We start from the raw sequence: 25,671 nt of genomic DNA on the forward strand, positions 1-25,671 counted from the left end.
CTGGTACCTTTTAAATACCCAGGACATTTTGGGGCCTATGGTTGTTCCCACTATGCACTCATCCTGATGTCGCCCTATTAACTGAGATGAACGGGACGCTCTCCCCAGAGAAGGCCCTTGCCTCCTGCTTCTGTAATCCTGGGAAGCTTGCAGTCCTCGCACCACGGCCTCATTGTTTACATGCCCCCCGTCCGTAAACACGGGGCGCGTTCCTTACAGCATTCACTTACATGGCTGTTTATGGCATACTGTATTCTTTAACCCATGTTAACATTTTGTTACATTTGCTGCAACTATGTTTTTTAATAATTTTTATTTTGTTTAATAAATGTTAAATATACTACTGAAGTCTCGCCTATCCAGTCCCTTCCTTTCTGCTCCCCACCCCCCCTCAGAGGGGACTATTCTCTTGAAATCTCTTGATGTCATTCTTATACAAGTGGAAGTTCATAATTCGTATGTGGAACTCCAGAGCCTGGTATGCTTTGAAATTAATTTTCGCATTTTAGAAAGGTAACATGATTCCCGTGCTGTACCTAACAGCCCAGCAGCAACTGGGCCAGCAGCTCATAATCAAATATGTCTAATTTTCATAGCAACCTGAATCAACATTCACATTAAGTAGATTAAGTACATATTTCAAGTAGCTTGTCATCAGTTTAGTTGAGGCTTTGCCACCAAAAGGGATTACTGTAAACTTATGAATAAACTTTCTGCTCTTAACCCAATGACTTCTTTTAAATGAAAAAAATACCTATTATAACTGAATTTTCAAACAAGTGGTATCTTTCCAAATATGTTGATGTTAACCATATTTCTATTATTCAAAAATTTCTAAATCTCCTTTGTTAGAATTGCTTACAGAGCTCATCACCCAGTAAAAACAAAAACAACAGCCTCTGCTTTATAGTTTTATTTCCAAGGTTAATTAAAAGCAGTGTTATTTAGACATTCACCTTTTCTACCTTACCTTGCTCCAAGTCAAGTATTGAATGAAAATTTTCAAAAAGTACATCTAAACTCAAGGGGTTAAAAATTTAACTCCACTAAAGCTGTTAAAAAATGATTGTCTTAGCCAAAGAAAAAAGGAAAAAGATTCCAATTTTTAAACCAATGGCATTATTGAGAAAAGTATCTTCATTTGTCTTTTTTTTTTTTTTCCACTTGGCTCAGGTATCGATGGTAATTGCATCAAAGGGCAGCATGCTTTGTAAAGAGAGATCTTATTATTTTACTTATAATTATACATCATTCAATTCATTTTATGTTACTTACCTAAAAGTCACAGGGTTGGATTATGAGCAGCGGTAGAAATAAGTTGGGAACTAATCTGTTACTTGATGCACCCAATTCTCACTCCATTTGTTACTTTCTGACTTTGTCTTTGGCTGTGTCCCATCTATATATTTTCAGAACCTGGTTTTTCTCCAGAAAGGAAAGTATTCTTGGGAAAATCATGTTATAGACAAATGAGACAAAATATAGAAGCCATTTTGACCCCCCAGAGAAAGTATTAAGGCATTATTGTCTAGGCATCAGTTACTGTAATTATAACATGAAAAGAAAACAATAAAAAATGGTGGTATATCAAGTTTTGATCTCATAGTCATGTGAAGATTTTTTTTTCTTTGAGGTAGTCATATAATCTCTCTTTGGTTTGTTTTAGTCATCCTGTTCCTCGCAGGAGAAGTTGCATCAGTTACCATACCAACCAACGCCAGATGAATTACACTTCTTATCGAAACATTTTTGTACTACCGAAAGCATCACCACCGAGAACAGATGCAGGAACACACCCATGCGCCCCCGCTCGCGAAGTCTGAGGTGTGTAGACCCGATTGAAAATGTCACTTAATTGGATTATCTCTTTCCAGCCATTTCAAGGGAAGACTTTGTTCCTCTGATTCATGTGTTCATTGGTTTGTGAACTACTATAAATATAGTGTGATTTTTTCCCCACCTCCACAAGGTATTGTTAATTGCTATGGAAAGATAGCTTATTCGTTTTCCTTTAAATTCTTACATTTTATGAATTGCTGTAGTAGCAGTAATCACAGCAGACTAAAGTGACCACCTATAGAAACTTCTAGCCACTGGCAATTTCAAGACAGTCTAATTACAGAGTTGGTACTGTAAGGGGGAGGTTGGGCTACATGGGAAGGAAACACATGTAGATTCACACGTGGACTTCAGATCCCATGTTATAAAAGTCCCCCCAGAGCTTTCGTTATTTTTTCCAATTGCAAGTCTTACTTTCTCCAGGATTTGAACAAACTGTTAGCGGTGTGTGTCCCTTGAATTGTGTGGATGCCAAATGTAGCTCACTTGACATATTGAGTAAAGCCAGTTTTATTTGACCTGGATTCAAAAAGTAACATATATTGCAGTTATTGATTCTTCAGGAAGCAGGCTCTAAAACCGAGATCAGTATGTTTATGGGGCAGTGCTCGGGCTCAGCCCCTGCGGAAGGAGGGGCAGAAGCAGCACTGGGCAGGGGGAGGCATCTGACGGCCACACTGGCCCGACCACGCGCGCCGACCCCACGGGGTGCTGTGAGGATGACACAGCCCGTCAGAGGTGTCCCTCCAGGCCAAATGGCCCTTCCTCAGTCTCCTCCTCAGTCACTGGATGTAGTGCCCTGGGAAGGACGTGGCGTTGGTGAGGTGACTGCAGCTGCGGCCGTGTCCATGTCTGAGGGAACTGACAGCTGAAGGCTCCTGCGCTGCCAGCAGCTGGGACAGCAGTGCCTCCACTGGGGTCAGCACAGTCCCGCTCCAGCGCCACCACAGGGCGAGATCCTGATGGTAGGGAATCGGTATGCTTTGATAGGTTAAGGTTTTATTAAAAATGCTTTCTCAGGTGTACAGTTGAATGGTGACGTTTACTGAGAAGGGCGTTCCCCTTTGTACTCTCCTTACTTGCTATTATGAAGAGATATGGTATGTGTTAGATTATTTTGAAGTGTGAAGTAGAAGACCAGTTTTACAAATTCCTTTAATGATATTATATTTTACTACACAGGTGCCCTTTATTTTATTTATTTATTTATTTATTTATTTATTTATTTATTTATTTTTAAGTGAGAGGAGGGGAGATAGTGAGACAGACTCCCACCTGTGCTCTGACCAGGATCCACCTGACAACCCTATCTGGAGCTGACACTCAACCAACCAAGTCACTAGTTGCGAGAGGGAAAGAAGGAGAGAAAGGCGAGAGGGAGGGGAAGAGAAGCAAGTGGCCACTTCTTGTGTGTGCCCTGACCGGGGATTGAACCTGGGACATCTGTGCGCCGGACCAATGCTCTATTCACTGAGCAACCGGCCAGGACCTAGGTTTTATCAAAGGAGTTTCTAAGCTATCTAGGGCAAACATCTCCTCCCAGGAATGTAAATACTCACACTGTGAGTATATGTATAACCTGCACAACTATATACCACTGAGAAGGAACACAAACCTGCTGCTACTGAAATAAAGAAAAACGTACAATAGTTGGATGCCTCTGTTTCATACTGTACACAGTGCCTGCCTCAGCATCCCAAATAAGTGCTCACTAGGCTAGAAGATGGATTTCAGTGCTGACACCTGTGCCGCGGAAGGCTCCTCCACCCCTCAGTGGGCCATGGCGGAGCACAGCTGGATGACAAAAGTGTGAAATCACACACTTCCATGTGAGCTGGATGTTGTTTCTGTGGCCCCCTAGTTTCCTTTATATTGCAGCTCACTAATTGGCTTCCAGAACTAGTACACAAGTGGATGGGACAAACGGAATATCAGCTCAATTTAAGAATGTTTTCTGAACTAGTCATATAGTGTAGCTATAATTAATTTGTGGCATTCTGCATCTTGAGCTTTCTTTCTGAATCCTTTTGAGGGTGTCTGTATCTATGTGTGTGGGCAGGTATGTGTGTACTAATGAATGATTTTGTAGTTTAAAAATATACCTAATGTTTTTTCTTAACAAAAGTAGCATAGTACGTCTGATGCCCACTGTTTATAAATAAAAGGCTTATTTTCATTTCACGCTGTGGCAGGTTTAAAAGGCTAATTTGCTTTGCTTGCAGCCCTGGACGGTCTCCCGCCTGCTGTGACCATGAAATAATTATGATGAACCATGTCTACAAAGAAAGGTTCCCAAAGGTAATGAGTTGGATGGAAGATGCCTAGTACTGAAACAAACAGGCACCGCAGGTTTAATGTCTGTAAGGTGGTTTTAAGGGATGTAATGGTTCAATCTAGAAATGACTTGCATAAAACAGCATAGCCTCCTTAGAAAGATTACATCACTAGACATTTTTAAAAAGCTGCTGAGAGCTAGCCACACTCTGTGTGCTGCACTGGCCCCAAGGGGAACCCTGCATTGTGCCGCCACTGGGTGGGCCCAGTGAGGTGCCCCAGAGAGCCAGCTGTGAAAGGCCTCTCAGCCTTTGAGCCCCTTGGCCAGGTTCTAGGCCTGCAGCTGTCTTAGTAAACAGAGACTGTTTATTTTTTATTTTTTTCCCTCTTTGCTCAGAAGCCTGGTATGTCATGAAAATCTTCTCCTCCCCCTCCCCCCCCCCCCACAGGCTAATATTTTTCTATCACTTTCTACTCTTTAGCAATTACATATGACTTTAGAAGGGAAAGTATGGGTGCAGTGTTCCCCACTATACTGGCAAGGGAGCCTGACCAGATGGTGGCACTGTGGATAGAACATCAGCCTGGGACACTGAGAGCCCAGGTTTGAAACCCTGAGGTCGCTGGCTGGAGCTCGGGCTCATCTAGCTTGAGCACGGGCTACCAACTTGCGTGTGAGGTGGCTGGCTTGAGCGTGGGCTTGCGCTGGCTTGAGATATGACCCCCTAGTCACCGGCTTGAGCCCAAAAGTCGCTGGCTTGAAGTCCAAGGTCGCTACTCACTGGCTTGGCTGGAGCACTCCTGGTCAAGGCACATATGAGAAAGCAATCAATAAACAACTAAGGTTCCACAACCATGAATTGATGCTCCTCATCTCTCTCCCTTTCTGTTTGTCTCTCTCTCTCTCTCTCTCTCTCTCTCTCTCTCTCTCTCTCTCTCACACACACACACACACATACACACACACACACACACACACACACACACACACACACACACAGGCTGGCAGGTGAAATCTGAATTGAGCCCAAACAGACAGGGAGAAGGCAGTCCCAGGCCCCTGGCTGTGAGGAGCTGCTTGCTGTCCGAAGGGTCCTGCCACCTCATTTCCACGGTCTTTACACCAGTGTGCTCCTACACATGTAGGAGAAGGCAGTCTCTCCATTTCGTTCCTGTCCCCCCAGCCTTTGTAGCCTTTGGCAGGAGAACAAAAGGAAATCTCTGGCTTCATAAATCAGGAGTAGAGTACTTATTATTCGTAATGAACCCAACATTGATGTCATTGATTAGAGTTATTTCAGCTATTTATCACATGTCACTTGTTCACCAGGGAAGCTGGTCCTTGTTATACCAGTTAATGCTGGTTTAGGCCTGTAGAGGGGAGCAGGAGGCAGAGGGAGCCTCCCTGATTATGCAGTTAGTGTGAGCGAGGAGCATCAACTGGGCACTGGGGACTCACAGGGCAGGACAGGAACGTTGGGAAGGAGATTTTATGTTTATATTACTGAAAGAATCCCCTTGGCCCTCTGCACGTGGGATAGCTCTCTGAGAAAGGGAGCAAGGCGGTGTAGGATGCTTGTTGCTGGTACGTGGAAACGTGGCCAGGAGAACAAACCCTGGCCTGCCCTGTGGAACTCCAGCAGCAGTCCTGGTTTCTGAATATACGGAAAGAGCTGTTGATATTTTTGACTATCTCTTTGAGAGAGCTCAATATTGATATGAAAGCATAACATTTCACAGACAGTAAGTTATCCAAAGAAAGGCTATATGGACCATTTTCATTTGGTAGGGCATAGGAGGAAAGTAGTTATCACCTTGGATATTCAGTTTCCCTTATATACTTCAAATCTTTCTTCCACACGGTGCAACTTCTTTTTTTTTTTTTTTTCCAAATAGACTTTATTTTTCAGATCAGTTTCCAGTTAACAGAAAAAATCGAGCAGAAAGTAGCGAGTTCCCACGCACTCCCTGACCTTACACATGCACAACGCCCTCCATCAACATCCCCTGCCAGAGTGGTTCATTTGTTGCAACCCATGAACCTGCGTTGACACGTCATAATTGTCCCAAAGTCCATCCTTTCCATGAGGGTTCGCTCTTGGTGTGTACATTCCATGGCTTTTGAGGGACATGTAATGACATGCATGCCCCGGTGTAGTATCACACAGAAGCGAGGCTTCTTTTAAGTTTAATTTCTAGAGTTATATTTAATAACTTGTGGAGGCCTCAGAAAATACAAGATAAACATGACGACGGAATTGTCCAGATGTATGTTCCCTTGCATCACCTCGGTGTGTACCTCTCGTCCAGGCCACGGCTCAGATGGAAGAGCGTCTGAAGGAGATCGTCACCAGCTACTCTCCTGACCATGTTCTGCCCCTGGCAGACGGCGTGCTGAGTTTCACTCACCATCAGATTATCGAGCTGGCTCGAGATTGCCTGGATAAATCCCACCAGGGTCTCATCACCTCACGATACTTCCTTGAATTACAGCACAAATTAGATAAGTTGCTACAGGAGGTAAGGACCATGCAGCGCTTAAAGTCTTCTGATTTGTTTTGCTTTTCCTCTGGAAAAGAAGAAAAGAAAATATCATGAGATGCTTAACAACTTTTAACCATGAGATGGAGTTTATATTCCAGGGAAGCAAAGAAGAAGAAGGGATTAAAACAACAAAAAATCAAAACCTGATTGCTACTTGCTCTAAATTGATTCTGGTCATTATTTGTAGTAATAGACAGTTAATGTAATAACCTTTGCAGGAACCTTGGGACCCAACAATCTGGCTCTAGGATAAGTGGATTGCAAAGGATTTTGAAGCAGTGATTTCCCCTCTCTTAGCCATAAAATTCTAAATTGCCTGAGTGTATGTGTATTATTTGATGATGCTATCTAGTTCTAATATCTGCAGAAGCTAAATGGGAACTTGATGGCGTCTTCCAGACTGTGTGTCCTATTAATTAACCTGCATGTGGTATTGGCTGGTGGATGGCAACTTATATGATATTTTCATTAGAATCAGTTCTTCTAACAAAATGTCCAATTTTGGAAATGACAGATAAACACGGGTCTTATCTAAGTCTAACTCTTGCATGCCTAGCTCTTGATAATACTCAGGACAGGAGGAGCATGTGGGTGGTGGAGTGGAATTACTGCGTGGTACTGTATTGCTAGTCTGATTGAAATTGATAAGCTACAGCCTACAAGCAAAAGCTGTTTAGCCTATATATTTGGGTATGTTGTATTTCTGTATCTCATAGGGAATAAATTATGCCCATGTAAACATAATTGAGGGTGGTTTTCTCTAAGCATGAATATGTGAATAATCTTATGGAACGGAAGGAAAATATTAGCATCCTACTTACCTAGAAATCCATCTGTCCTTGCCCTTACTGAATTTGGTTGCGGTGAGATGGGAAGGTCCCTCTCTGGGTAGAATCCACTATTAGCTTCCCTTTCTCATCTAAACCTCCCAAGTTTTCTAGTCTCTGTCCCCGTTTCTTACATTTCAACCTAGTTCACTAAGGCAGTGTTTCTCAGACTGGTTGGGAAGGAACACATTGTTTTAATTTTTAGTTGTTAATTTCCAGTTTGATATGAATCAGTTCACCTATGAATTAAAATGAAAGCTTACAGGAAAGTGACCATGCGTCGGGGGTTGCAGCAGTCTAGAACTGCTGTGAGAGCTGTCGGCTGCTTACTCTCCGTGACTGTGCTCATCCAGCAGCCTGGTAACAGGCCATGGGCTGGACCCCGGCTCCAGGCCACCGTCTGAGTAGCACCGCACTAGAACAGAAGGTCTGTGTGGGCAGAGATGCTGTCTGTTATATTCATTTAGGAGAAGGCCAGTGCATGGGAGGACTCACTCCATATGTTGAATACATGGCTCCTGACTTCCTCTCCCTGAATTCACTGGTGTGAGTTCAACTCTTCCCTCCTATTCTCTAACCAGGCTCAAGCCCTCATCCTCACTTGTCTGCCCCCCTTTCATGTTTCACCCCTTGATTTCATACCTCTGTGCAGTTGCAAGACCATCTTACATCCTTTAGTGGCTCCATTCTGCCTACAAGTAAAAACCGTAATGTGGCCCATGGTCATACTCTTCACCGCAATGCATTGAGCTACAGTACACCATAGTGACCTGTTTTGGAGCCTCACATCACCGGCATGCAGTGGGTTCTCTGAGGTGCAGGGATTACCTCCACATCACCTCTAACTCCCTGGTTCCTCACTCCGTGCCTGGTGTTTCTTTGGCTTCCCAGTAACTGGGAGGAAGGCAGGGTAGGAGCAAGAAGATGCATGTGGCTTGTGTACACGCCCAAATATTGGATCTGTTGTTTAGTAATCTAAGCAAATCAACTTCTGGAAAAAGCAGGAAACACTATGCATGTTAATTTTTATAAGAATACCTTGAAAATTGTACTTGTTAAATGAGCATTTTTAAACAGAAGAGGCAGGTAAGAGGGGAAATCTGGTCCGCCTCTGTGAGATACTTCGAACGCCATGGCTCCGGCCCAGGAGATGACCACAGTGACCAGTTCAGGCCAGTTCCCTTCCTTCCGGGCTTTCCCTAGAAAGGTTGCAGCCGCTTTCAAAAGCTGCTTACATTGAGATCTCCCACATAATTTTGTATCTCTATGAGAGATTTAACAGATTGTTTCATGGCAATTAAAAATCTTAGGGTTTCAAAAATTATATGAATGGGCCATATAATAAAAAAATAACTTATTCTTAGAGAAATTTCTCTTTTTGAGGCAGAGAAGCATAGAAACTTGTAGCATAAAGGGCATTGTTGGGTATGAATAGGAATGTTTTCTTATTTATCTTCACAGATAAACATTTCCTTCAGTCCTTTTGTGAAATCAAAACTATCTTTGGAATCACATTCACAGTGTCCTTTCAGAGTTGGAGCTAAATGGTCACAGGGGAATGTACCCCTTCTGGAGAGAGTGGAATTGTGGGAACTTGCTTTGCCTTCCCCACGATGTCACTGTTGTCAGTTCCCAGCTGTAACAGTGTTGCCTGCCTGGCTTGTGTCCCAGCCATTTTTCCCATTATCAATCTTTCTCATCCCCAGGCGAGGTCTCCTTGAGGTGTGGGTAGCTTGATTTAACTGATGCCTTTTAAAGTGCTGACATCTAGGTCAATTCCCAATGAATGCCTTTGTGTCTCCGTTTTTTTCACCCCCACTTAGGTGTATTTAGCCCAAGAAAATAAAATGCATAAGAAACTATAACTCACCCTCAAATCTGGGTCTCAGTACTTTTTGTAGTGGCCAACACTTAAAATATAAGCATAAGGTATCAGTGAGGATTGGAGCTGCTTGTTGACAGCCAAGAAAATATTACCATATTTCCCCATGTATATATAAGACACACCTTAATTTTTGGGCCTGAAATTTGGGGGGAAAAATGTATTACATGAAGTTACTGAACTCAAGTTTTATTCATCATTAAATTTATACAGCTCCTTATTAAGCGTGAAAAAGTGGGAAATGCAAGTTTAAAAAAATCTACAATCACTGTGTAAGATGCACCCTGTTTATAGACCCCAAATTTTTCAAAAAAGGGTGCATCTTATACATGAGGAAATATGGTACTCTTCTCATGTTGTGTTTGTGGTTTTGTTAAAGTTATTTTAACAAAGTTTCCCTCCTCTTCCCCAGTAATGTTAGTAGATAAAATATTATCTGAGTTAATATAACCCATTGTATGTTTTGGCCTTATTTATGGTAAGAAGTAAGAATGAACAGATTATTATTACAATTTTTTAAAATGGAATTTGCCTAGTCTAAACTGACTATTTAAAAAAAAATTTAAGACATAGAGTTCTTGTTTCCCTTTGAAGAGACCACCAAAACATGTGCTGGCTTTTTAGTCTCTTATTTTGTTTTTTGTTTTTACATTTCTGAATTTATAAAGCAGTAATTACTATAGTAAAAGAAAATTCAGCATTTAGCCCAAATTGTGAATCAAGAGGTTAGATGAGTATTTTTTGTTTCTTCTTTAAGGTTGTCTGTTTAGTTTTGGTTAAGGATAAACTAAAGAAAGCATATAACCACATTTCTTGGCATTCATTGTATTTTCCAAATCTTTTTATTATAAAAAGATCAGTTTAAATATTATGTCTATCTTCTTATATATGTCACAGCATTCTTACTGGTTATAGTTACTGGTTGGTTTGCTTTGAGCACACTGTATTCTAAAATTATTCACCAGTGGTCATTTTCCCTTGTTTGGGGGGGGGGGGTGGTTTTTTTAATGCCAGCTGACTTGCTTTTGCTAGTATATAATTATTGTACCTACATTTTAGAAAATTGCCTTTGATTTGGTTGCTTAAATTTGGTAGTCATGTTACTAAATATAACCATTTAAAAAATATAACCAATTTTTTTTTATAGGAAAGCAGATTCTTGTCAGAATAAAGCACCTTCAGGAATGATTTGAAGTGTTTCTTACTGTGTCTGTGAAATTATATTCTGTCGTACCAGCATCACCTTGAATTTTAATAGAGGAAAGTAAATCATAAAAATTTAAAAATTAAAACCAAAAACCATGCATTGTAGGAGTTTACATTTAAACTTTTAAGACTTTGGTTTTATATCTGCTTTGATGCAGATTTACCTCATTTCTTCAAGAAAACATCACTGAAAATTAAGATGGCTCTTAATAAACTGAGTTTTGTTTCTAGGATATTTGTTGTGCTTAGATTTCATATGTAGGCAACAGGTAAAATAAAATTTTAAGGAATTTTAAGTCAGTTAAAATTTATTGAGTTGTGTGCCTAGGTATTATTTATTCAGTATGTGAAATTGAAGTCATATGTATATATCCAAGTTTAAATATTATCCATCCAACATTTATAAAAAGTAATGCACACTTTTTACATGTTACAAAATAACTAATTTATAGGCTGAAGGTATTATATATGTGAACTGTTTCATGAATGTGTTAGATACCCATCTTTTGGATAACAAGAGCAGTCCTCCACTCTGTTAGCCATTCCATACATTTAAGATGTTACATCTGGAAAATCAAGGTTCCTCAGCAGCTGCCCCCTCTTTTTGTACCATGTACTTAATGTGTCATAAACTTTTAATGTCTCCTTCATTCATGGTTCACATTAGAAACCCTAAACATTTGATTTTTAACAGAGAGAATAAATCAATATTTTGCAATTAAAATTTAGCTAATGGAGCCATTTTGTATATATGGAAGTTTAATAGTATCCATTTATGTAGAGATAACGTTGGTTTATCAATCTTCTAAAAATATTTTCTAAATCACTTCATGTTTGACTCTTTGCAATTATCTAATTAGCATGGTTTGCTGATTTTCTTTTCTGTTTAATGGAGCAACGCTGTGTCATCATTCTTCTCATTGCTTTCTCATAGGCTCATGATCGTTCAGAAAGTGGTGAATTGGCATTTATTAAACAACTAGTCCGAAAGATCCTGATTGTGATTGCCCGCCCTGCTCGGTTACTAGAGTGCCTGGTAAGTTTCCCGAGATGTGACTCCATTATTTATTGTTAACTGTGGGAAAGCCATGACCATCAGAAAGCTCCAATTTCATTTGGCTTCAAAGACCACAGAGCTAAAAAGAAAGAGTCCAAAAGCAGGTACAGTTGTGAATATTTATGATGACATCCATATGTGATTTTTGTTTTCTGGTTTTAAGTCAGAGTTCTAGGACTGTGCTGTATTCAGTGACAGTCACATCACACTCGGTTCAAACTTAGCAGGTGATCATGAAATACATGCGTCACCTTATCTCAGTATAATCATTGTCACAGCTGACTCACAGACTTGCTGAGCCTCACTTTTGGGTGTTGCCAAGATGCAGAGAGAGGGAAATCAGAGCTATGCTATACAGTGTCTTATGGTTATAATTATTTGTTTTTAAAATGTGACGTGCTAGAAATATATTCTAGTCAGCAGTTTATCTGGGAGAATACAACAGGGTCTCATCCAGTCCTGAAGAAATGAGACTTTTAGAAATCAGTTCATTTTATCAGTTATATATTTTTTTTGTCAGTGATCATTTTTCTGTTTTAAAACTTCTATTTTGTTATATGTAATTCTCATTAAGATTTCATTCAACACTAACCAAATATGAAGCTTTGAACATAAGAATAGTTTTTTAAAGGGCTTACCATACTACCAAAACTCACTTTTAAATTGTACTTGCCATAAAAGTATTTCATAACTCTGTGTGCAGCCTTTGCTATGGTTTGCCTGTATTTTAATTAATTAACATTCATAACTTTTTATAATAGTGACATGTTCAGAGCCCCATAAATATCATACATACAAATGCATAATGAGAGGTAGTAGAAGAGAAATCTTGAGGAGAAGGTTAGAGGCATGGTGGAGTCAGTCTTTCCATCAATGGCCAGGAGGAGGCTTAGAACAATCAAAAGTACCATTTGGCATTGAGTGTCTCTGGATGGGTGAAGGGACAGAAATACTCAGATGCCTCGGGAGAGGGGGAGAATTGTGTGGCTGGCAAATGCAGGGAGAAGAAAGACTTTTTATTCTCCTAGCGTAAGGGAGAAGGAAGACTTTTTATTCTCCTAGTGTACCTTTCGAGTTAGGCACCATGTGCATGTACCGCCTGCAGTGATTTCATTTGGGGGAAAATACTAGTGAGCATTTAAACTTGTTTCTCTGGACAGCAGCAGACAGGCTTAGAGAAGATCTTGCCTTAAAAGAGGGAATGAACCTTTTACAGTCACCACTCCTAAATAGAGGAAGAAAAGTAAAAGCATAGCCTCTTGAAGCTAGAGACCGATGCACTCAGAAGTTGACCTGCAAATGTGGCTTCTTTCAGTACTGTTGAAAGCTCAGCTGAAATTGGGGTTGCTAAGTTTTAGGGGGTGGCTCTCCCACTGATGGTGTTCTGCCTGTCAATGCAGATCTATAGAAAGGGCACCCAGTGAATATGTTGCTTTGGCTTTACTCCATTTGCAGCAGGCTTTTATATATATATATGGTTTTTAGAAACTCTTAAGAAAATGTCAGGTGAAATTCAGAGATTCCAAAGTTGCCTACTTGGGATATTAGTCAAAATAGGAATAATTCTGGGGGGAAAATTCTAGGAAGTATAACTGAAAATAGCAAATGTGCTTTAAATCTGTGAGCATAATTTCTTATAAAACATAATCTCACAGCTTCCATCTAGAGCGATGTGATCCTAAAGCTTTTTACTACATGCTAGAAGCAACAGACACCAAGTAAAAGTAAGAATACATGGAAACAGCCTGACCAGGCGGTGGCGCAGTGGATAGAGCATCGGACTGGGACGTGGAGGACCCAGGTTCGAAACCTTAAGGTCGCCGACTTGAGCACGGGCTCACCAGCTTGAGTGTGGGGTCGCTGGCTTGAGCATGGAATCATAAACATGACCCCATGGTTGCTAGCTTGAGCCCAAAGGTCAAGGTCGCTGGCTTGAAGCCCAAGGTCGCTGGCTTGAACAAGGGGTTACTCACTCTGCTGTAGCTCCCCTCCCTGAGTCAAGGCACATATGAGAAAGCAATCAGTGAACAACTAAGGAGCCACAACAAAGAATTGATGCTTCTTATCTCTCTCCCTTCCTGTCTGTCTGTCCCTATTTGTCCCTCTCTCTGACTCTCTCTCTGTCAAAAAAATTTAAAAAAATAAAAAGAATACATGGGAACAGTATGGTACCAATTTTTTTTAACCCTTTGAGTAGTAAGTTTTTCTCAGGCTTGCTGACCCCCTAGGAGTGAGTTTTTTTTCAAAAAATGAAATTAGTTCCGGTTATGGTTTTATTAACTTAAAATCATGTTTGTTTGATGACCAATTTATGGAAACAAGAAGAACATACATTTGCCTTTTTTTTAATGTTGCCTTACAAATTTTAAAAATAAATCAATTGTACTCTGGATGGTCAGGAGGCACGAGGACATATATGAACGTTCATACTAAAAGGGTTAAAAAGACAGAGGTCATCGGAAACACTGATATTGTGTTTTTCTTTGTTAACCTTCATGTTGCATGAATGTTAATGACTTAACTTTAGAGTTTACTGATGAAAAGTGGATTGATAATTTTGAGCTTTTTCTTCTTACTGTACTAAGGGAGTTTCCTGCAAAACTTTGACAGAACGTGTCTTGACATTACTTCTTTTGTGTGTGAATGTTTGTGTGGAAAAGACACGGAATCTTCTGATAAGATTACCAGACTTTACAACTTTGCTAAAAAGACACAGTTAAAAATTCAGACCTGTTTATTTTCAGTAAGATAGATATCTGAACTGTAGATAGTACTGCACCTTCAAAGTTGCGTGACAAGGAAATTGGAAATACCTAGTTCTTTTATTTGGGTTACCAAGTATGTAAATGTATTGTCTTAGAAGAATGAATAGGTTTCGAGAAGGAAAGGAGAGTTACATATTTTTTTAAAAGCCACTTGCCTCCTTTCTGCATAAATAACCCACAACCATGTGCATTCAACAACTGATTGTGAATGGGAGTTATGTAATGAAACGTTACACAGTTTTGGCTCAAAGAAGTATCCATTTGTGTTTTTCTTCTGCTAGGAATTTGATCCTGAAGAATTTTACTACCTGTTGGAAGCAGCAGAGGGCCATGCAAAAGAAGGTCAGGGTATTAAAACTGACATTCCAAGGTACATCATTAGCCAGCTGGGCCTCAATAAGGATCCTTTGGAAGGTGAGTACCTTGGTTGGGCTGCACTTTCACTTGTTTAGTTAGTGACAAATCTTTTTTTTTCTCAGGGTTTGGCTCTGTCTATTGAGAAGTCCAAATTTGGGGACCAATTGTAATTTGAAGGAAGTAGCTACCGACTGAGTCCCAAGGAGCAGTGGCCATGCCCCACTTTGTGCTTCTCTAGAGTACAGAGAGCACCTTGAAATCCTGGCGTCCTGTCGGCTGGACGGGGCCAGTGTCCTGGAGGGTTTAGATTTCGACCTTCTTTAAGTACTTTTTTTTCTCTTACAAAGCTCAGCTGAGTTCTTCTCAATGGTGCTTTTAATATTGAAAATGGTGGTGAAAGAAATTAATTATAATTAACATAAAAGTGACATTTAAATTAAAAGTAATTTAAAGTTGAAGTAATTGATGATCAATTACTTTAAATCGTATACAGTGTGGGTAGATGTTTTTTTTGCTTACTTGTCTCAAAAAGACCTGAACAACAGTAATACAGAAGAGAGGCAGTAAGGGGACAGTGCTTCTTAAAGCTTATATAAGGACTTACGATTGATTCCAATGAAAAAACAGGTCTAATGCTATTAAATACAAAGAAGAGGAAGCACTCTATTAGTGATTTTTAAAAAAAATCTAATCTTGGGAAGTGACTCCTCCCCTCCCTTTTCCTGCTCTTGATTGTTTGGGTTTGTCATTTAAAACATTTCAGTTTTGTACTGCGGAAAAAGACTCAAGAACAGTCATAGACTCCTTCATTCAGAATTGTCTCCCTGGTTCACTGAGTTGAATTTGCAGACATGTTTGTCTTGCTAAATGGTTTGTAATGACGGCGAGTATCAGTGCAGACATCTTTCCCTCCACAGCCAGGAGCCCGCTGCTCTCGCCCCGCTGTCCTGTTCCCCCTGCTTGGTTTGCACTTACGGCCAGAATCTGATCTTTGCTTCCAGGGAAATGATGCATGCATTACTGGGAGATAATGCCAGAAAAATTCATACTGTACTGAAAGCAATACCACAACAGATTCAGCACTTATCAGAGACTGGTGGCTGCCTTCCTGAAAAGTTCCCTGGGGAGAGATTTCCCCCCATGGCTTTTAAATTACCATCTTTACCTTTTTGAATCATGAGTCTTCAGAAATGGTTTAAATCAATGAAATAAAAAGGGCAGATGTTTAATGGTATTTAGATGAGTTTTAAAAATCTCTTCAGGCGTTACAAAATGATGCCTTAGCTTCCTGCTTCAAAAGCTGACTCTTGGTTCCGTCCCATTACTACCCACTGCTTACAAGTAATATGTATTTCGCAGATAATAGTTATTTAGCAGAAGTTCTATTGAAAAGAGAACCATTTTTTAATTTTTTTTATGTAAATAATTGGAGTGGGGAGGCTGTCAGAACCTATTAGAGTGACTCTTCACACTGGCACAGTGAAGTGTGTGTCAGCCCTTGACGTGTAGGCTGCGAGAGCTCCTGGCAGCCTTCCTACCTGCCAGTGAATATTGCTGCAGGCTGAGTTTCCGTTGGTGAATAATCTCAGGCCCATTTTTGTGCCTTCATAGCGTCAAAAAAAATTAGTTGTGATCTTTGACAAGGGTTGAGTTTAGAAATACAAATTGATCACTTGGAGTTGTGTTTTTACTCTCAGCACAATTTTCTTGATTCATATCTGAGGATAGGTATCAGCCTATTTGTTATCACATAAGGTGTGATTATTACAAACTTCGGTCTACATTTGCTTCCCTTCTTGTCTCTGTCTACACTGATGTTTCCAAGGCCTGACCTGGAAGGTGAGCGGTGAGGGGCTGCATTGGCACTGCCCAGGACTGTACCCTGGTGGCCAGCACTGCAGGCTTTGTGACCTGGGCCATGCTCCTGATAAGCCTGTTTGTGTCTCAGTGTTCTTTCCATAAAAATGGGGTAATAGTAGTACTTATTTTGACGGCTGTTTTTAGGGTTATGTGAGTTCATCTCTGTGAGCTGCTTTTGCCATTTTATTTAAACAATATTAAAATCGCCCCTTTCCTGGGAAGCCCCTCCCACTGAATACGTTTTAGTTCACCTCGTTGTTCATAAATCTAAAGTGCTAGTCATATAGGATTGTTGACAGCATTTGAATGATACCAAGAAAGCTTATATACTTTATACTGATCTCATTTTTATTCTTGAATATTCCCTACAGATAAACTGGGAAAGCGAGTGTCAGTCTCCAGTTATTGTCAACTCTGGAGTTTATTTCCATCCAGAGACAACACTCCAATGTTCTTTTGCTTCATATCTTTATGTGTAATCTCTCCTCCCAAAAGGGTGGTTATATTTATAAGAGCATGGATATATGAAATAAGAGCCTAAGATATAATTTGAAATATATACAAAAATATATAACTAAAAAAATGTAATGTTTCATTGTACATGTTCAAGTTTGAAAATATTGGAAAATGCAAATTACCTGTGCCTACCACTCAGAGATAGCCCCTATGAAAGTTTTGGAGAAAATTTTTTCATGTTCTTTTTTTTTTTTTTTTTGTAAGAGACAGATAGGGACAGACAGACAGAAATGGAGAAAGATGCGAAACATCAGTTCCTCATTTGTGGCACCTTAGTTGTTCATTGATTGCTTTCTCATGTGCCTTGACCGGGGGGCTACAGCAGACTGAGTGACCCCTTACTTGAACCAGCGACCTTGGGCTCAAGCTGGAGAGCCTTGCTCATACTAGATGAGCCCATGCTCAAGCTGATGACCTTGGGTCCTCCTTGGGTTCGAACCTGGGTCCTCCACGTTCCAGTCTGACACTCTATCCACCGCACCACTGTCTGGTCAGCCTTTTTTTTTTTTTTTTAAATAAAACATGTTTTTAAGTATAAAAATAAAAAGAAACAGTGAAATACATTAGGTTTGAGTTTCCAAAGGTGCATTTTAGTGTGGATTGAATAATTAGATGCCTTTGTCTGTTTTAACTAGACCACTAGAGTAATACTTAAGCTGGTGTCAAGCATGTGGCATCCAGCCCTGTATTGACTACAGGATATAATCAATAATATTAAATAACCATCAGTATTCAATGAACACTTAATTTTTGTTAGTCTGCATGCTAAGAACTTTGCATGCATTAGCATAAATAATACACATAAAAAGCTCTAAAAGATATATAATATTGTTACCATCTTATAGGGTAAGAGCCTGAGGTTAAAAGGTCAGTAATAAGTGCTGATAGTGGCAGTAACCCACATCTTTTCATCTCCAAATCCCTCTTAACCACTACTGTTACTTCTTTTCTGACAAACTGCGTATTTTCAGTGTACTAGACGGGCTTGTCTCAGTGAATTTGAAGGAGTGGAAGAAGGGATGCTCACCAGAACTTGAGTCATTTCTGAGCTGTAGTCAGTGCTTCTTTGATGCCTGTCAGAGTCTGGGAAGACTTGCCTGTCTTGGATATCTAATAATAAGCACAGTCATTGACCCCCAAACTGGTTCCAAGCTTTGGGGATTGTGTTAGCCAGTGAATCCCGCTAGCTAGAGCAGAAGCGCAGCTCTCGAGTGCCTGTGTCTAGTGTTCATTAGACATAAGTTTCCATGGGATTACGTCAGACTGAAAGGTTTTTGCACAGCAAAGGAAACCATCCACGAAATGAAAAGACAACCCACTGAATGGGAGAACATATTTGCCAGGACCTGAGTCGACACTTCTCCAAAGAGGATATGCAGATGGCCAATAGACATAGGAAAATGTCACTAATCATCAGAGAAATACAAATTAAAACCACAATGAGATACCACCTCACACCTGTCAGAATGGCACTCAATAAATCAACAAACAAGTGTTGGTGAGGATGCAGAGAAAAAGGAACCCTCATGCTCTATTGGTGGGAATGCAGATTCATGCAGCCATTGTGGAAAATAGTATTGATTTACCTCAAAATATTTAAAAGGGCCCTGCCCTATGACCGAGCAATTCCACTTCTGGGAATATCTGAAGAAACCCAAAGCACTAATTTAAAAAAATATACGCACCCCTCTGTTCATTTCAGTGTTATTTACAATAGCCAAGATTTGGGAGCAGCTCAAGTGCCCATCAGTAGACGAGTGGATAAAATAGCTGTGGTACATTTACATAATGGAATACTACTCAGCCATAAAAAAGAAGGAAGTCTTACTCTTTGGGACAGCATGGATGGACCTGGAAAGTATGCTAAGTTATGCTAAGTGAAATAAGCCCATCAGAGATTTCACTTATATGTGGGATCTAATGAACAAAATGAACTAACAAATGAAAGAAATAGAAACAGACTCATAGATATGGAGAGAAGACTGATAGCTGTGAGGGGAGGGGTTTGGGAGGCTGAGAAAAAGGTGAAGGGATTAAGCAATAATAAAACAAAACAAAACAAAAAACTCATAGACACAGACAATGGTATGGTGATTACCAGAGGAAAAAGGTGGTGGTGGGGGGTAGAAGAGGATAAAGGGGGATAGATGGTGATGGAGGAGACTTGACTTGGGGTGGTGAACACACAGTACAATATACAGATGATTATAAAAGATAGAAATGAGATTCCATGGAAGGATTTGTAATGAACAATTTCCAAATGTCAGTTGTTGGCTCTTGCCATTGTATTTAAGATTTTCCTATGGGTTTATTGGAGTATCGAGTAAAATTTTTTTATATATATTGGAAATTTTTTTTTCGTTGTTTTTGCATGGTACTCGACTAATTGCAGTTGCCTTGTTTTACTTAAACTTTGTGTTTTTTTTTTTTAAACTTAGAAATGGCTCAGTTGGGGAACTATAATAGTGGGACAGCAGAAACACCAGAAACAGATGAATCAGTGAGTGTAAGTATCTTTCTTGATGAAATATGATATTAGTTTTTCTGTTTATGGCATCTGGAGATTTGGGCTGTGTTAATTACTTTGTTCAATAAATATTTACTGTGCATTTCATGTATAAGGCACTAGGCATAAAGTTTTAGCTCCTCTCTTTAAAGAGAGAGGCTCTTCGCTTCCAGGGAAGTGTTGCATTCATTACTGGGAGATAATCAGAGGCAAATTTAATGGTGGGTACAGCAGGCACGCGCCCTGGGCCCCGACTTCTGAAGGGCCTGCAAAACCCCAACTTTACACTTTTTTCTAATGTAAGGGGCCCAATATTTTCTTCTGTGCTCCGGGCCTCAACCGACCTTAATCCACCTCTGGAAATAATAAAATACACAAAGATCATGCAAAAACAATTAAAATGATAGATTTAAATAAGATTTGTGAACAAAAAGGGCCATGTGCTACAAGAACATAACATGAAGATATTTACCTTAGCCTTGCCAATCCCAAAGGTCTCCTGAAGAAATGACACTGAGCTTGAGATGTGAGATGTTACTAGGATGAGAAAAGGCAGAGGGAGCTTTCCAGACCAAGGGAACATTATGCACTGTGTAGCCTTAGAATCCAGACTCTAGAGTCAGGTCATTAGATTTGGAACCTGGCTCCACTTCTTACTAACTGTGGGATCTCTCTGTGCCTCAGGTTTTTTATCTGTAGAATAGATACAAAAGATTAAATGAGATAGTTTGTGTAAAATGGTTAGGACAACACCACATAATAAATGCTAAAATAAATGGCAGCTGTTTTTGTTTTATTATAACTGTCACAATTTTCGGTGTGTTGAGACTGAAGTTCCTTTGAGATATCCAAGAAGAGCCATCAAACTAGTAGCTGTATATAGGATGTGGTATCTCCTGGCACTTGGAGGAAGAGTTTTAGGTGGAGGTCTAAATGAGGTCACTCTCTGATGGAGAAGTTAATGAGACAAGTTGGTCCCAGTCTTGAATTACTTTTTCTGAGATGGAGCATTGGCAGATGATGCCTAGACCCAGGTCCTATGGCCAGAGGCTAGTAGATGCTAGGGGAGAGGGCTAATGTTTCAGTTGAGGAGATAGGGAGCCCAGAGGCCAGGGAGTAGGGTGAGCTATCTGTGTAGACAGTGAAGTCACCCGGATGGTGAGAGAACATGGGCAGAAGGAGGCGGGAAGTTGGGTACCCAAGTCTTCCACAGATGAGTGGTGGGCAGGGCCAGTGGATGACAGCACTGAATGGGGGAGGATGGGGTTTCTTCCAAAATTGTATGAAAGGTATTCTAGGCTCCGTGGAAAGAGCAAAGAGGCCGGTCAATGCTCGGAATACATGGGGTATGGGGAAAAATATTTTTAATAGCATTTTATTTGTTCTTGTCCTTTGAACCAAACTTTTTAAAGAGCCCTCTTTTGGAGAATTGATATCTAAACCGTGGTAAGACTTATGGTATGGAAGTAAAGAAAGGTGGACATTCCATGTTAGGGTGTCTCATACATTGCCGACTACCTTTTCCAAGCAACGAAAGTCGGCCACAGGATGAAGCAGATGTGCTCCGGTCAGGGACGGAGAAGCCACGGCACTCACAGCCACCCTGGCCTGTTCTTTTCTGGCCAGTGGAAACCAGAGGAAAGGTTTGGCATTCTGGATTTAAATCTCAAACTTCAAAAGACCAGGATGAGGCTCACCTGAATAGTTAATAGCGGTAAATTAAAATTGAGAATTTCAAAAACTTGGTGCCTTTACCTCCTGGGAATGTGAGTTCACTTGAGGGAAACTTAGATGTTGTTGTCAAGAGTAGTTTGTCAGAACTGCTGCTCTGGGAAATTGATCTTTAAAGCTGTCCCCTAGGTTACTAGAGTACGGCTAGAATGTGGCGCTGCAACGTGTTAACAGAGCGTGTAGTTCAAATATTATTTATTTGGCTATTAAAATCATATTCTTGATTTTTCAACTTTTTTAACTTTCATATTTTGTTTCCAAGAGCTCTAATGCTTCCCTGAAACTTCGAAGGAAACCTCGGGAAAGTGATTTTGAAACTATTAAATTGATTAGCAATGGAGCCTACGGGTGAGTAATTCGGGAAAACTCTATTGTATTTTAATACACTTGAGTAATATATTCTTCACGTTTATCTTATGTCAGAGATGTCGTATAGGGACGTTAGTTTTCAGATTGCAGCTCCTTCGTTGATGAGTATGACGTGCAGCCAACATCATTTTTCACTGGATACTGCATCAGAGCATATATCAGGTGGCTGGCAGTTATTGTAGAGGATCAGAGAGGCTAACTTTAAAAGTAAAAATGTGTTAAGTAAAGGAAAATTTTTATATATCCCTGCTTTTACAAAACTCCTTTATTCTGCCGTTTTGGGTTCAGAAGTAACTGTCTCTTGGTTGATATGTGTGTGTGTGTGTGTGTGTGTGTGTGTGTGTGTGTGTGTGTGTGTATGAATATGTATAACTTCATCTATAGCATTACTGCTTGAGAATTAGCTAATACTTCCTGTCTGACTCCCAGTCAGCCTAGTAGAAAAGTATTTAAGTAGGAAAGCTGGTTGAAAATTAAGAGCAATACATTTCTTTTCATCTCTATATTACACCAGGATTGTTTTCCAGTTGAACTCTGTGTTATAATCTGATGGCATTAGTGGTCCCCTTCCTTAATCTGTTTTTATAGGGTCAGTAGTGACATTATACCTTTGAGTTACTGACAAATAGTTTAAAAGGGTAATTACTACACAAACTATGTCCTGAACCATTTTTGATGGCCCAGGAACTCTAGTTTAATTAAGCTCTATCTGAATATGGAGAGCAATAAACAATCTCCCAGACATTTATTGCCATTTATCACCCATGTGAGCAGATGAGGTAGAAGTGATTTCTGTTGTGCCACAAGAGATGTTTCTCCTTAGGATTTTTTTTTTTTACCTCTGATATTTTCCACACCATTAACTTCGTGAAGAACTTAAATATTTGTGAGTCCTTCCCATGCTTCACTGATTTGCTTTCAGGATTATGTCAAATGGTGTATTTCCAGATATAGCTTAGAAATACTCCCTGATGGTTTGTTTTTGTTTGTTTTGCAATATTTTATTTCCTTCAAGGATTTCACTGAAACTTTTCTACTTAAGACAATTGTTACAGCATGCAGTTATTTGTGGGTTTTGTTTGTTTATTATGTGTTCTTAGTTCTTTTTAGTTTTGGAGACACCCTGAGGATTTCTTTCTTCATTAGGGAGAAGACTCGACTTTGATTTAATGGGTCTGTGAATTTGAGCGCTGCTGGGCTTAATTGGCAGTGGAATTCTGAAATAAGATTATCTGTGAAGCACCAATTTTATAAAATGTGGGCATAGATCTTAGCAGTATTTGGAGTTCTAATTGGTTGAGTAAACTCATTTGTAGTGCAATTAAACCACTGTATAGTAGATGAGGTATATCACACTTTGGGGAATGGTTGGGAATATACAAGAAGTTAAACAAGCTATGAATCAGTAAACACCCAGTATGCTGGCCAAGTCATTAAAGGGCTCACAAGCTGCCTGCAGGAGCCCCTGCCAATCAACTAAAACTTTTTTTCCCTCTTTTGCTCTTCTCAGATTTAATCTCTTGTTACGTTTTTGACAGATTTTATGTATTAATTATTTCTGGTTTGAATTTGAGTGGAGTTAACCCATTGGTCCACCCAGTCAGGATGCTGACTGCAGGCTTATGTGAACTGCTGAACAAATGAGTCCCTCCACTGGTGGAGGGACCGGAGCTGTTAGGAGGTTTCGTAGGCATCTCTGTCACAGTATGGCACTCGTGTCAGTGACTCAGTGACACTGATCTTGAAAATCAGTTATGTTGGGAACTAACCTTCTCATTAGAAAAAGCTTCTTACCTGTCAGGCTAAAACACGTCATGATTTTTCTCAACATCCTACTTAGTGACAGTTCATGTGATAAAGCCAATTTGCTAATTTGATAAGCATCTGATTTCCTCCTCTGTTGAACATGTTTCGGATGCCTGACTGGAAGTTAAACATTCCTTCCTGCCAGTTGTAGCACTTTGTGGAAAGCTTTAAAGCACTTTAAAATGAAAGCATAAAATTGACTAAAAATTCTAAAAAGTAAAACCCTAACCCTGAAAGGCACAGTGTTTCTGCCCCACTCTGCTCTCCTTTTAACCTTGACACCCGCTGTTCTCTTCCTCCAAGGTCAGGAGCTGTGACAGCTGAGGGTGGCCCCGGTCCTGCACCTCCTGTCCCCATAGTCCTTCCTCTCAGCTTTTCTCCAATACATGCACTCTCTTTCATACATGCAGATTTGCTTGCACAGACTCATGTATAGGGCTCTCAGATTCATGCATAATTTTACACACATTAGACATTCACACTCCTGATAGGACTGATTCATTCTGTTCCAGATCCTGTCAGCATCTGATTCCATCCCACCCTCCACACACACACACACACACACACACACACACACACACATATACACACACATACATACATACATACATATACACGCCTACACACATACACACACTCACATATACACACATACATACACACTCACATACATACATACACACATATACACACATATACACACACTTACACATACACATTCACACACATACACACTCACATACGCACACATACATATACACACATACACACACTCACACACATATACACACACTCACACATACACATTCACACACACATACACACACTCACATACACACACACACACTCACACACACATACACACACACACACACACACACACACACACACACACACACACGCTCACCCACCTGAGTGGGTGGAGTGAAGCTTGGCTCAGAGAGCCAGGACCCCTGGCTGCCCTGCTCCCTACATCACCACTCACCCCTGAATTGTCCTGTTTCACGGAGAGGTCAGTGTGGGAAAAAGAGAGACACGAGCAGCCTTTTCAAAAAGAACAGCACTGGGGACCAGAAAGCAGGGGAATGTGAGGCCAAATCACTTCACTCCATTTTATAACCTTGGGAGGTTTACAGCTCTGCTTCACAGTGTTAGATGTCTGTCCGGGGGCCGCTGTGTATCTGCCTCTCTTTCAGTCTCTCCCTGTCTCTCTCTCTGTCTCTGCTGACTTAAAGGAGATTTGGATTAGTGATTAACGAGGGGGGGGAGTATACATGAAAGACAACAATTATTACTAAATAAACAAATGCCAGCATTACTGTTCCTAAAGCAGTATAAGAGTATAAAAGCCAAGAACATAAGACAAATAAATAAAAATTCAGCTATAGCAAATTCAAACTAAGAAGTCTAGTTGATTTTTGTGACTGGATTGTGGTATGTGTGTCTTGAGGCAGAGATATCTCAAGCTACCTATAGGATTAATTTCATTTGGTTTAGGTAAATTTCCCTAAGGGCTAACTGGTTATTTTAAGTACATCATAGCAAGGGAAAGCAGAAAGCCAAATCAATTTTATGAACTCAAAATCTGAGAATAAAGATTAGAGCAGGTTTTTTACACAGTACCATTGAAAACCTGGTCTGGTGGGGGTCAAACTGGGCCTGAGAAATCCTTCTCTTTGTTCTTTTCATTAAATTGTATACAACTCCATTCTTCTTTCTCTCCTTCCTTTTCCTCTTAAACATATCGCTGAAGAGTTATTTATGTAAGCAACGATGCTGCTTGATTGAAAATCAAAATGGCAACCTTCTGATATTCTGACAGTGAAGTTAATGGTAGCATATGTCTGGGTACTCAGCACTAACCCTGCTCCGTATTAAATAATGAAAGGAAGGATGGCAAGTAAGTTTTATTCCAGTTATTCTCCAGGATAGGCAAGTGATTTTATATATATAAATATTATATTATATCGATATATTATTAACGAGAGATGAGCATCAACTCATAGTTGCAACACTGTAGTCATTCATTGATTACTTCTCATACCTGCCTTGACCAGGGGTTCCAGCTGAGCCAATGACCTTGGGCTTCAAGCCAGTGACTTTTGGGCTCAAGCCAGCGACCATGGGATCAT

The 25,671-nt window shown here is 40.2% G+C and overlaps 1 protein-coding gene across 9 annotated transcripts in view; it reads left to right on the forward strand.

Moving 5' to 3' along the window:
• MAST4 (microtubule associated serine/threonine kinase family member 4) overlaps positions 1-25,671 on the forward strand; it is a 610,913-nt gene that overhangs the window by 542,416 nt on the left and 42,826 nt on the right. For all 9 annotated transcript variants that reach the window (XM_066376307.1, XM_066376251.1, XM_066376317.1 and 6 more), the window contains 7 exons: positions 1,667-1,824; positions 4,062-4,137; positions 6,424-6,633; positions 11,507-11,608; positions 14,676-14,808; positions 19,566-19,633; positions 21,627-21,712. In XM_066376307.1, the coding sequence (XP_066232404.1) occupies positions 1,667-1,824; positions 4,062-4,137; positions 6,424-6,633; positions 11,507-11,608; positions 14,676-14,808; positions 19,566-19,633; positions 21,627-21,712 (833 nt within the window). The remainder of the gene's footprint in view (positions 1-1,666; positions 1,825-4,061; positions 4,138-6,423; positions 6,634-11,506; positions 11,609-14,675; positions 14,809-19,565; positions 19,634-21,626; positions 21,713-25,671) is intronic.

The sequence above is a fragment of the Saccopteryx leptura genome, chromosome 1 (genome assembly GCF_036850995.1).
Source record: "Saccopteryx leptura isolate mSacLep1 chromosome 1, mSacLep1_pri_phased_curated, whole genome shotgun sequence".
NCBI classification, from domain to species: domain Eukaryota; kingdom Metazoa; phylum Chordata; class Mammalia; order Chiroptera; family Emballonuridae; genus Saccopteryx; species Saccopteryx leptura.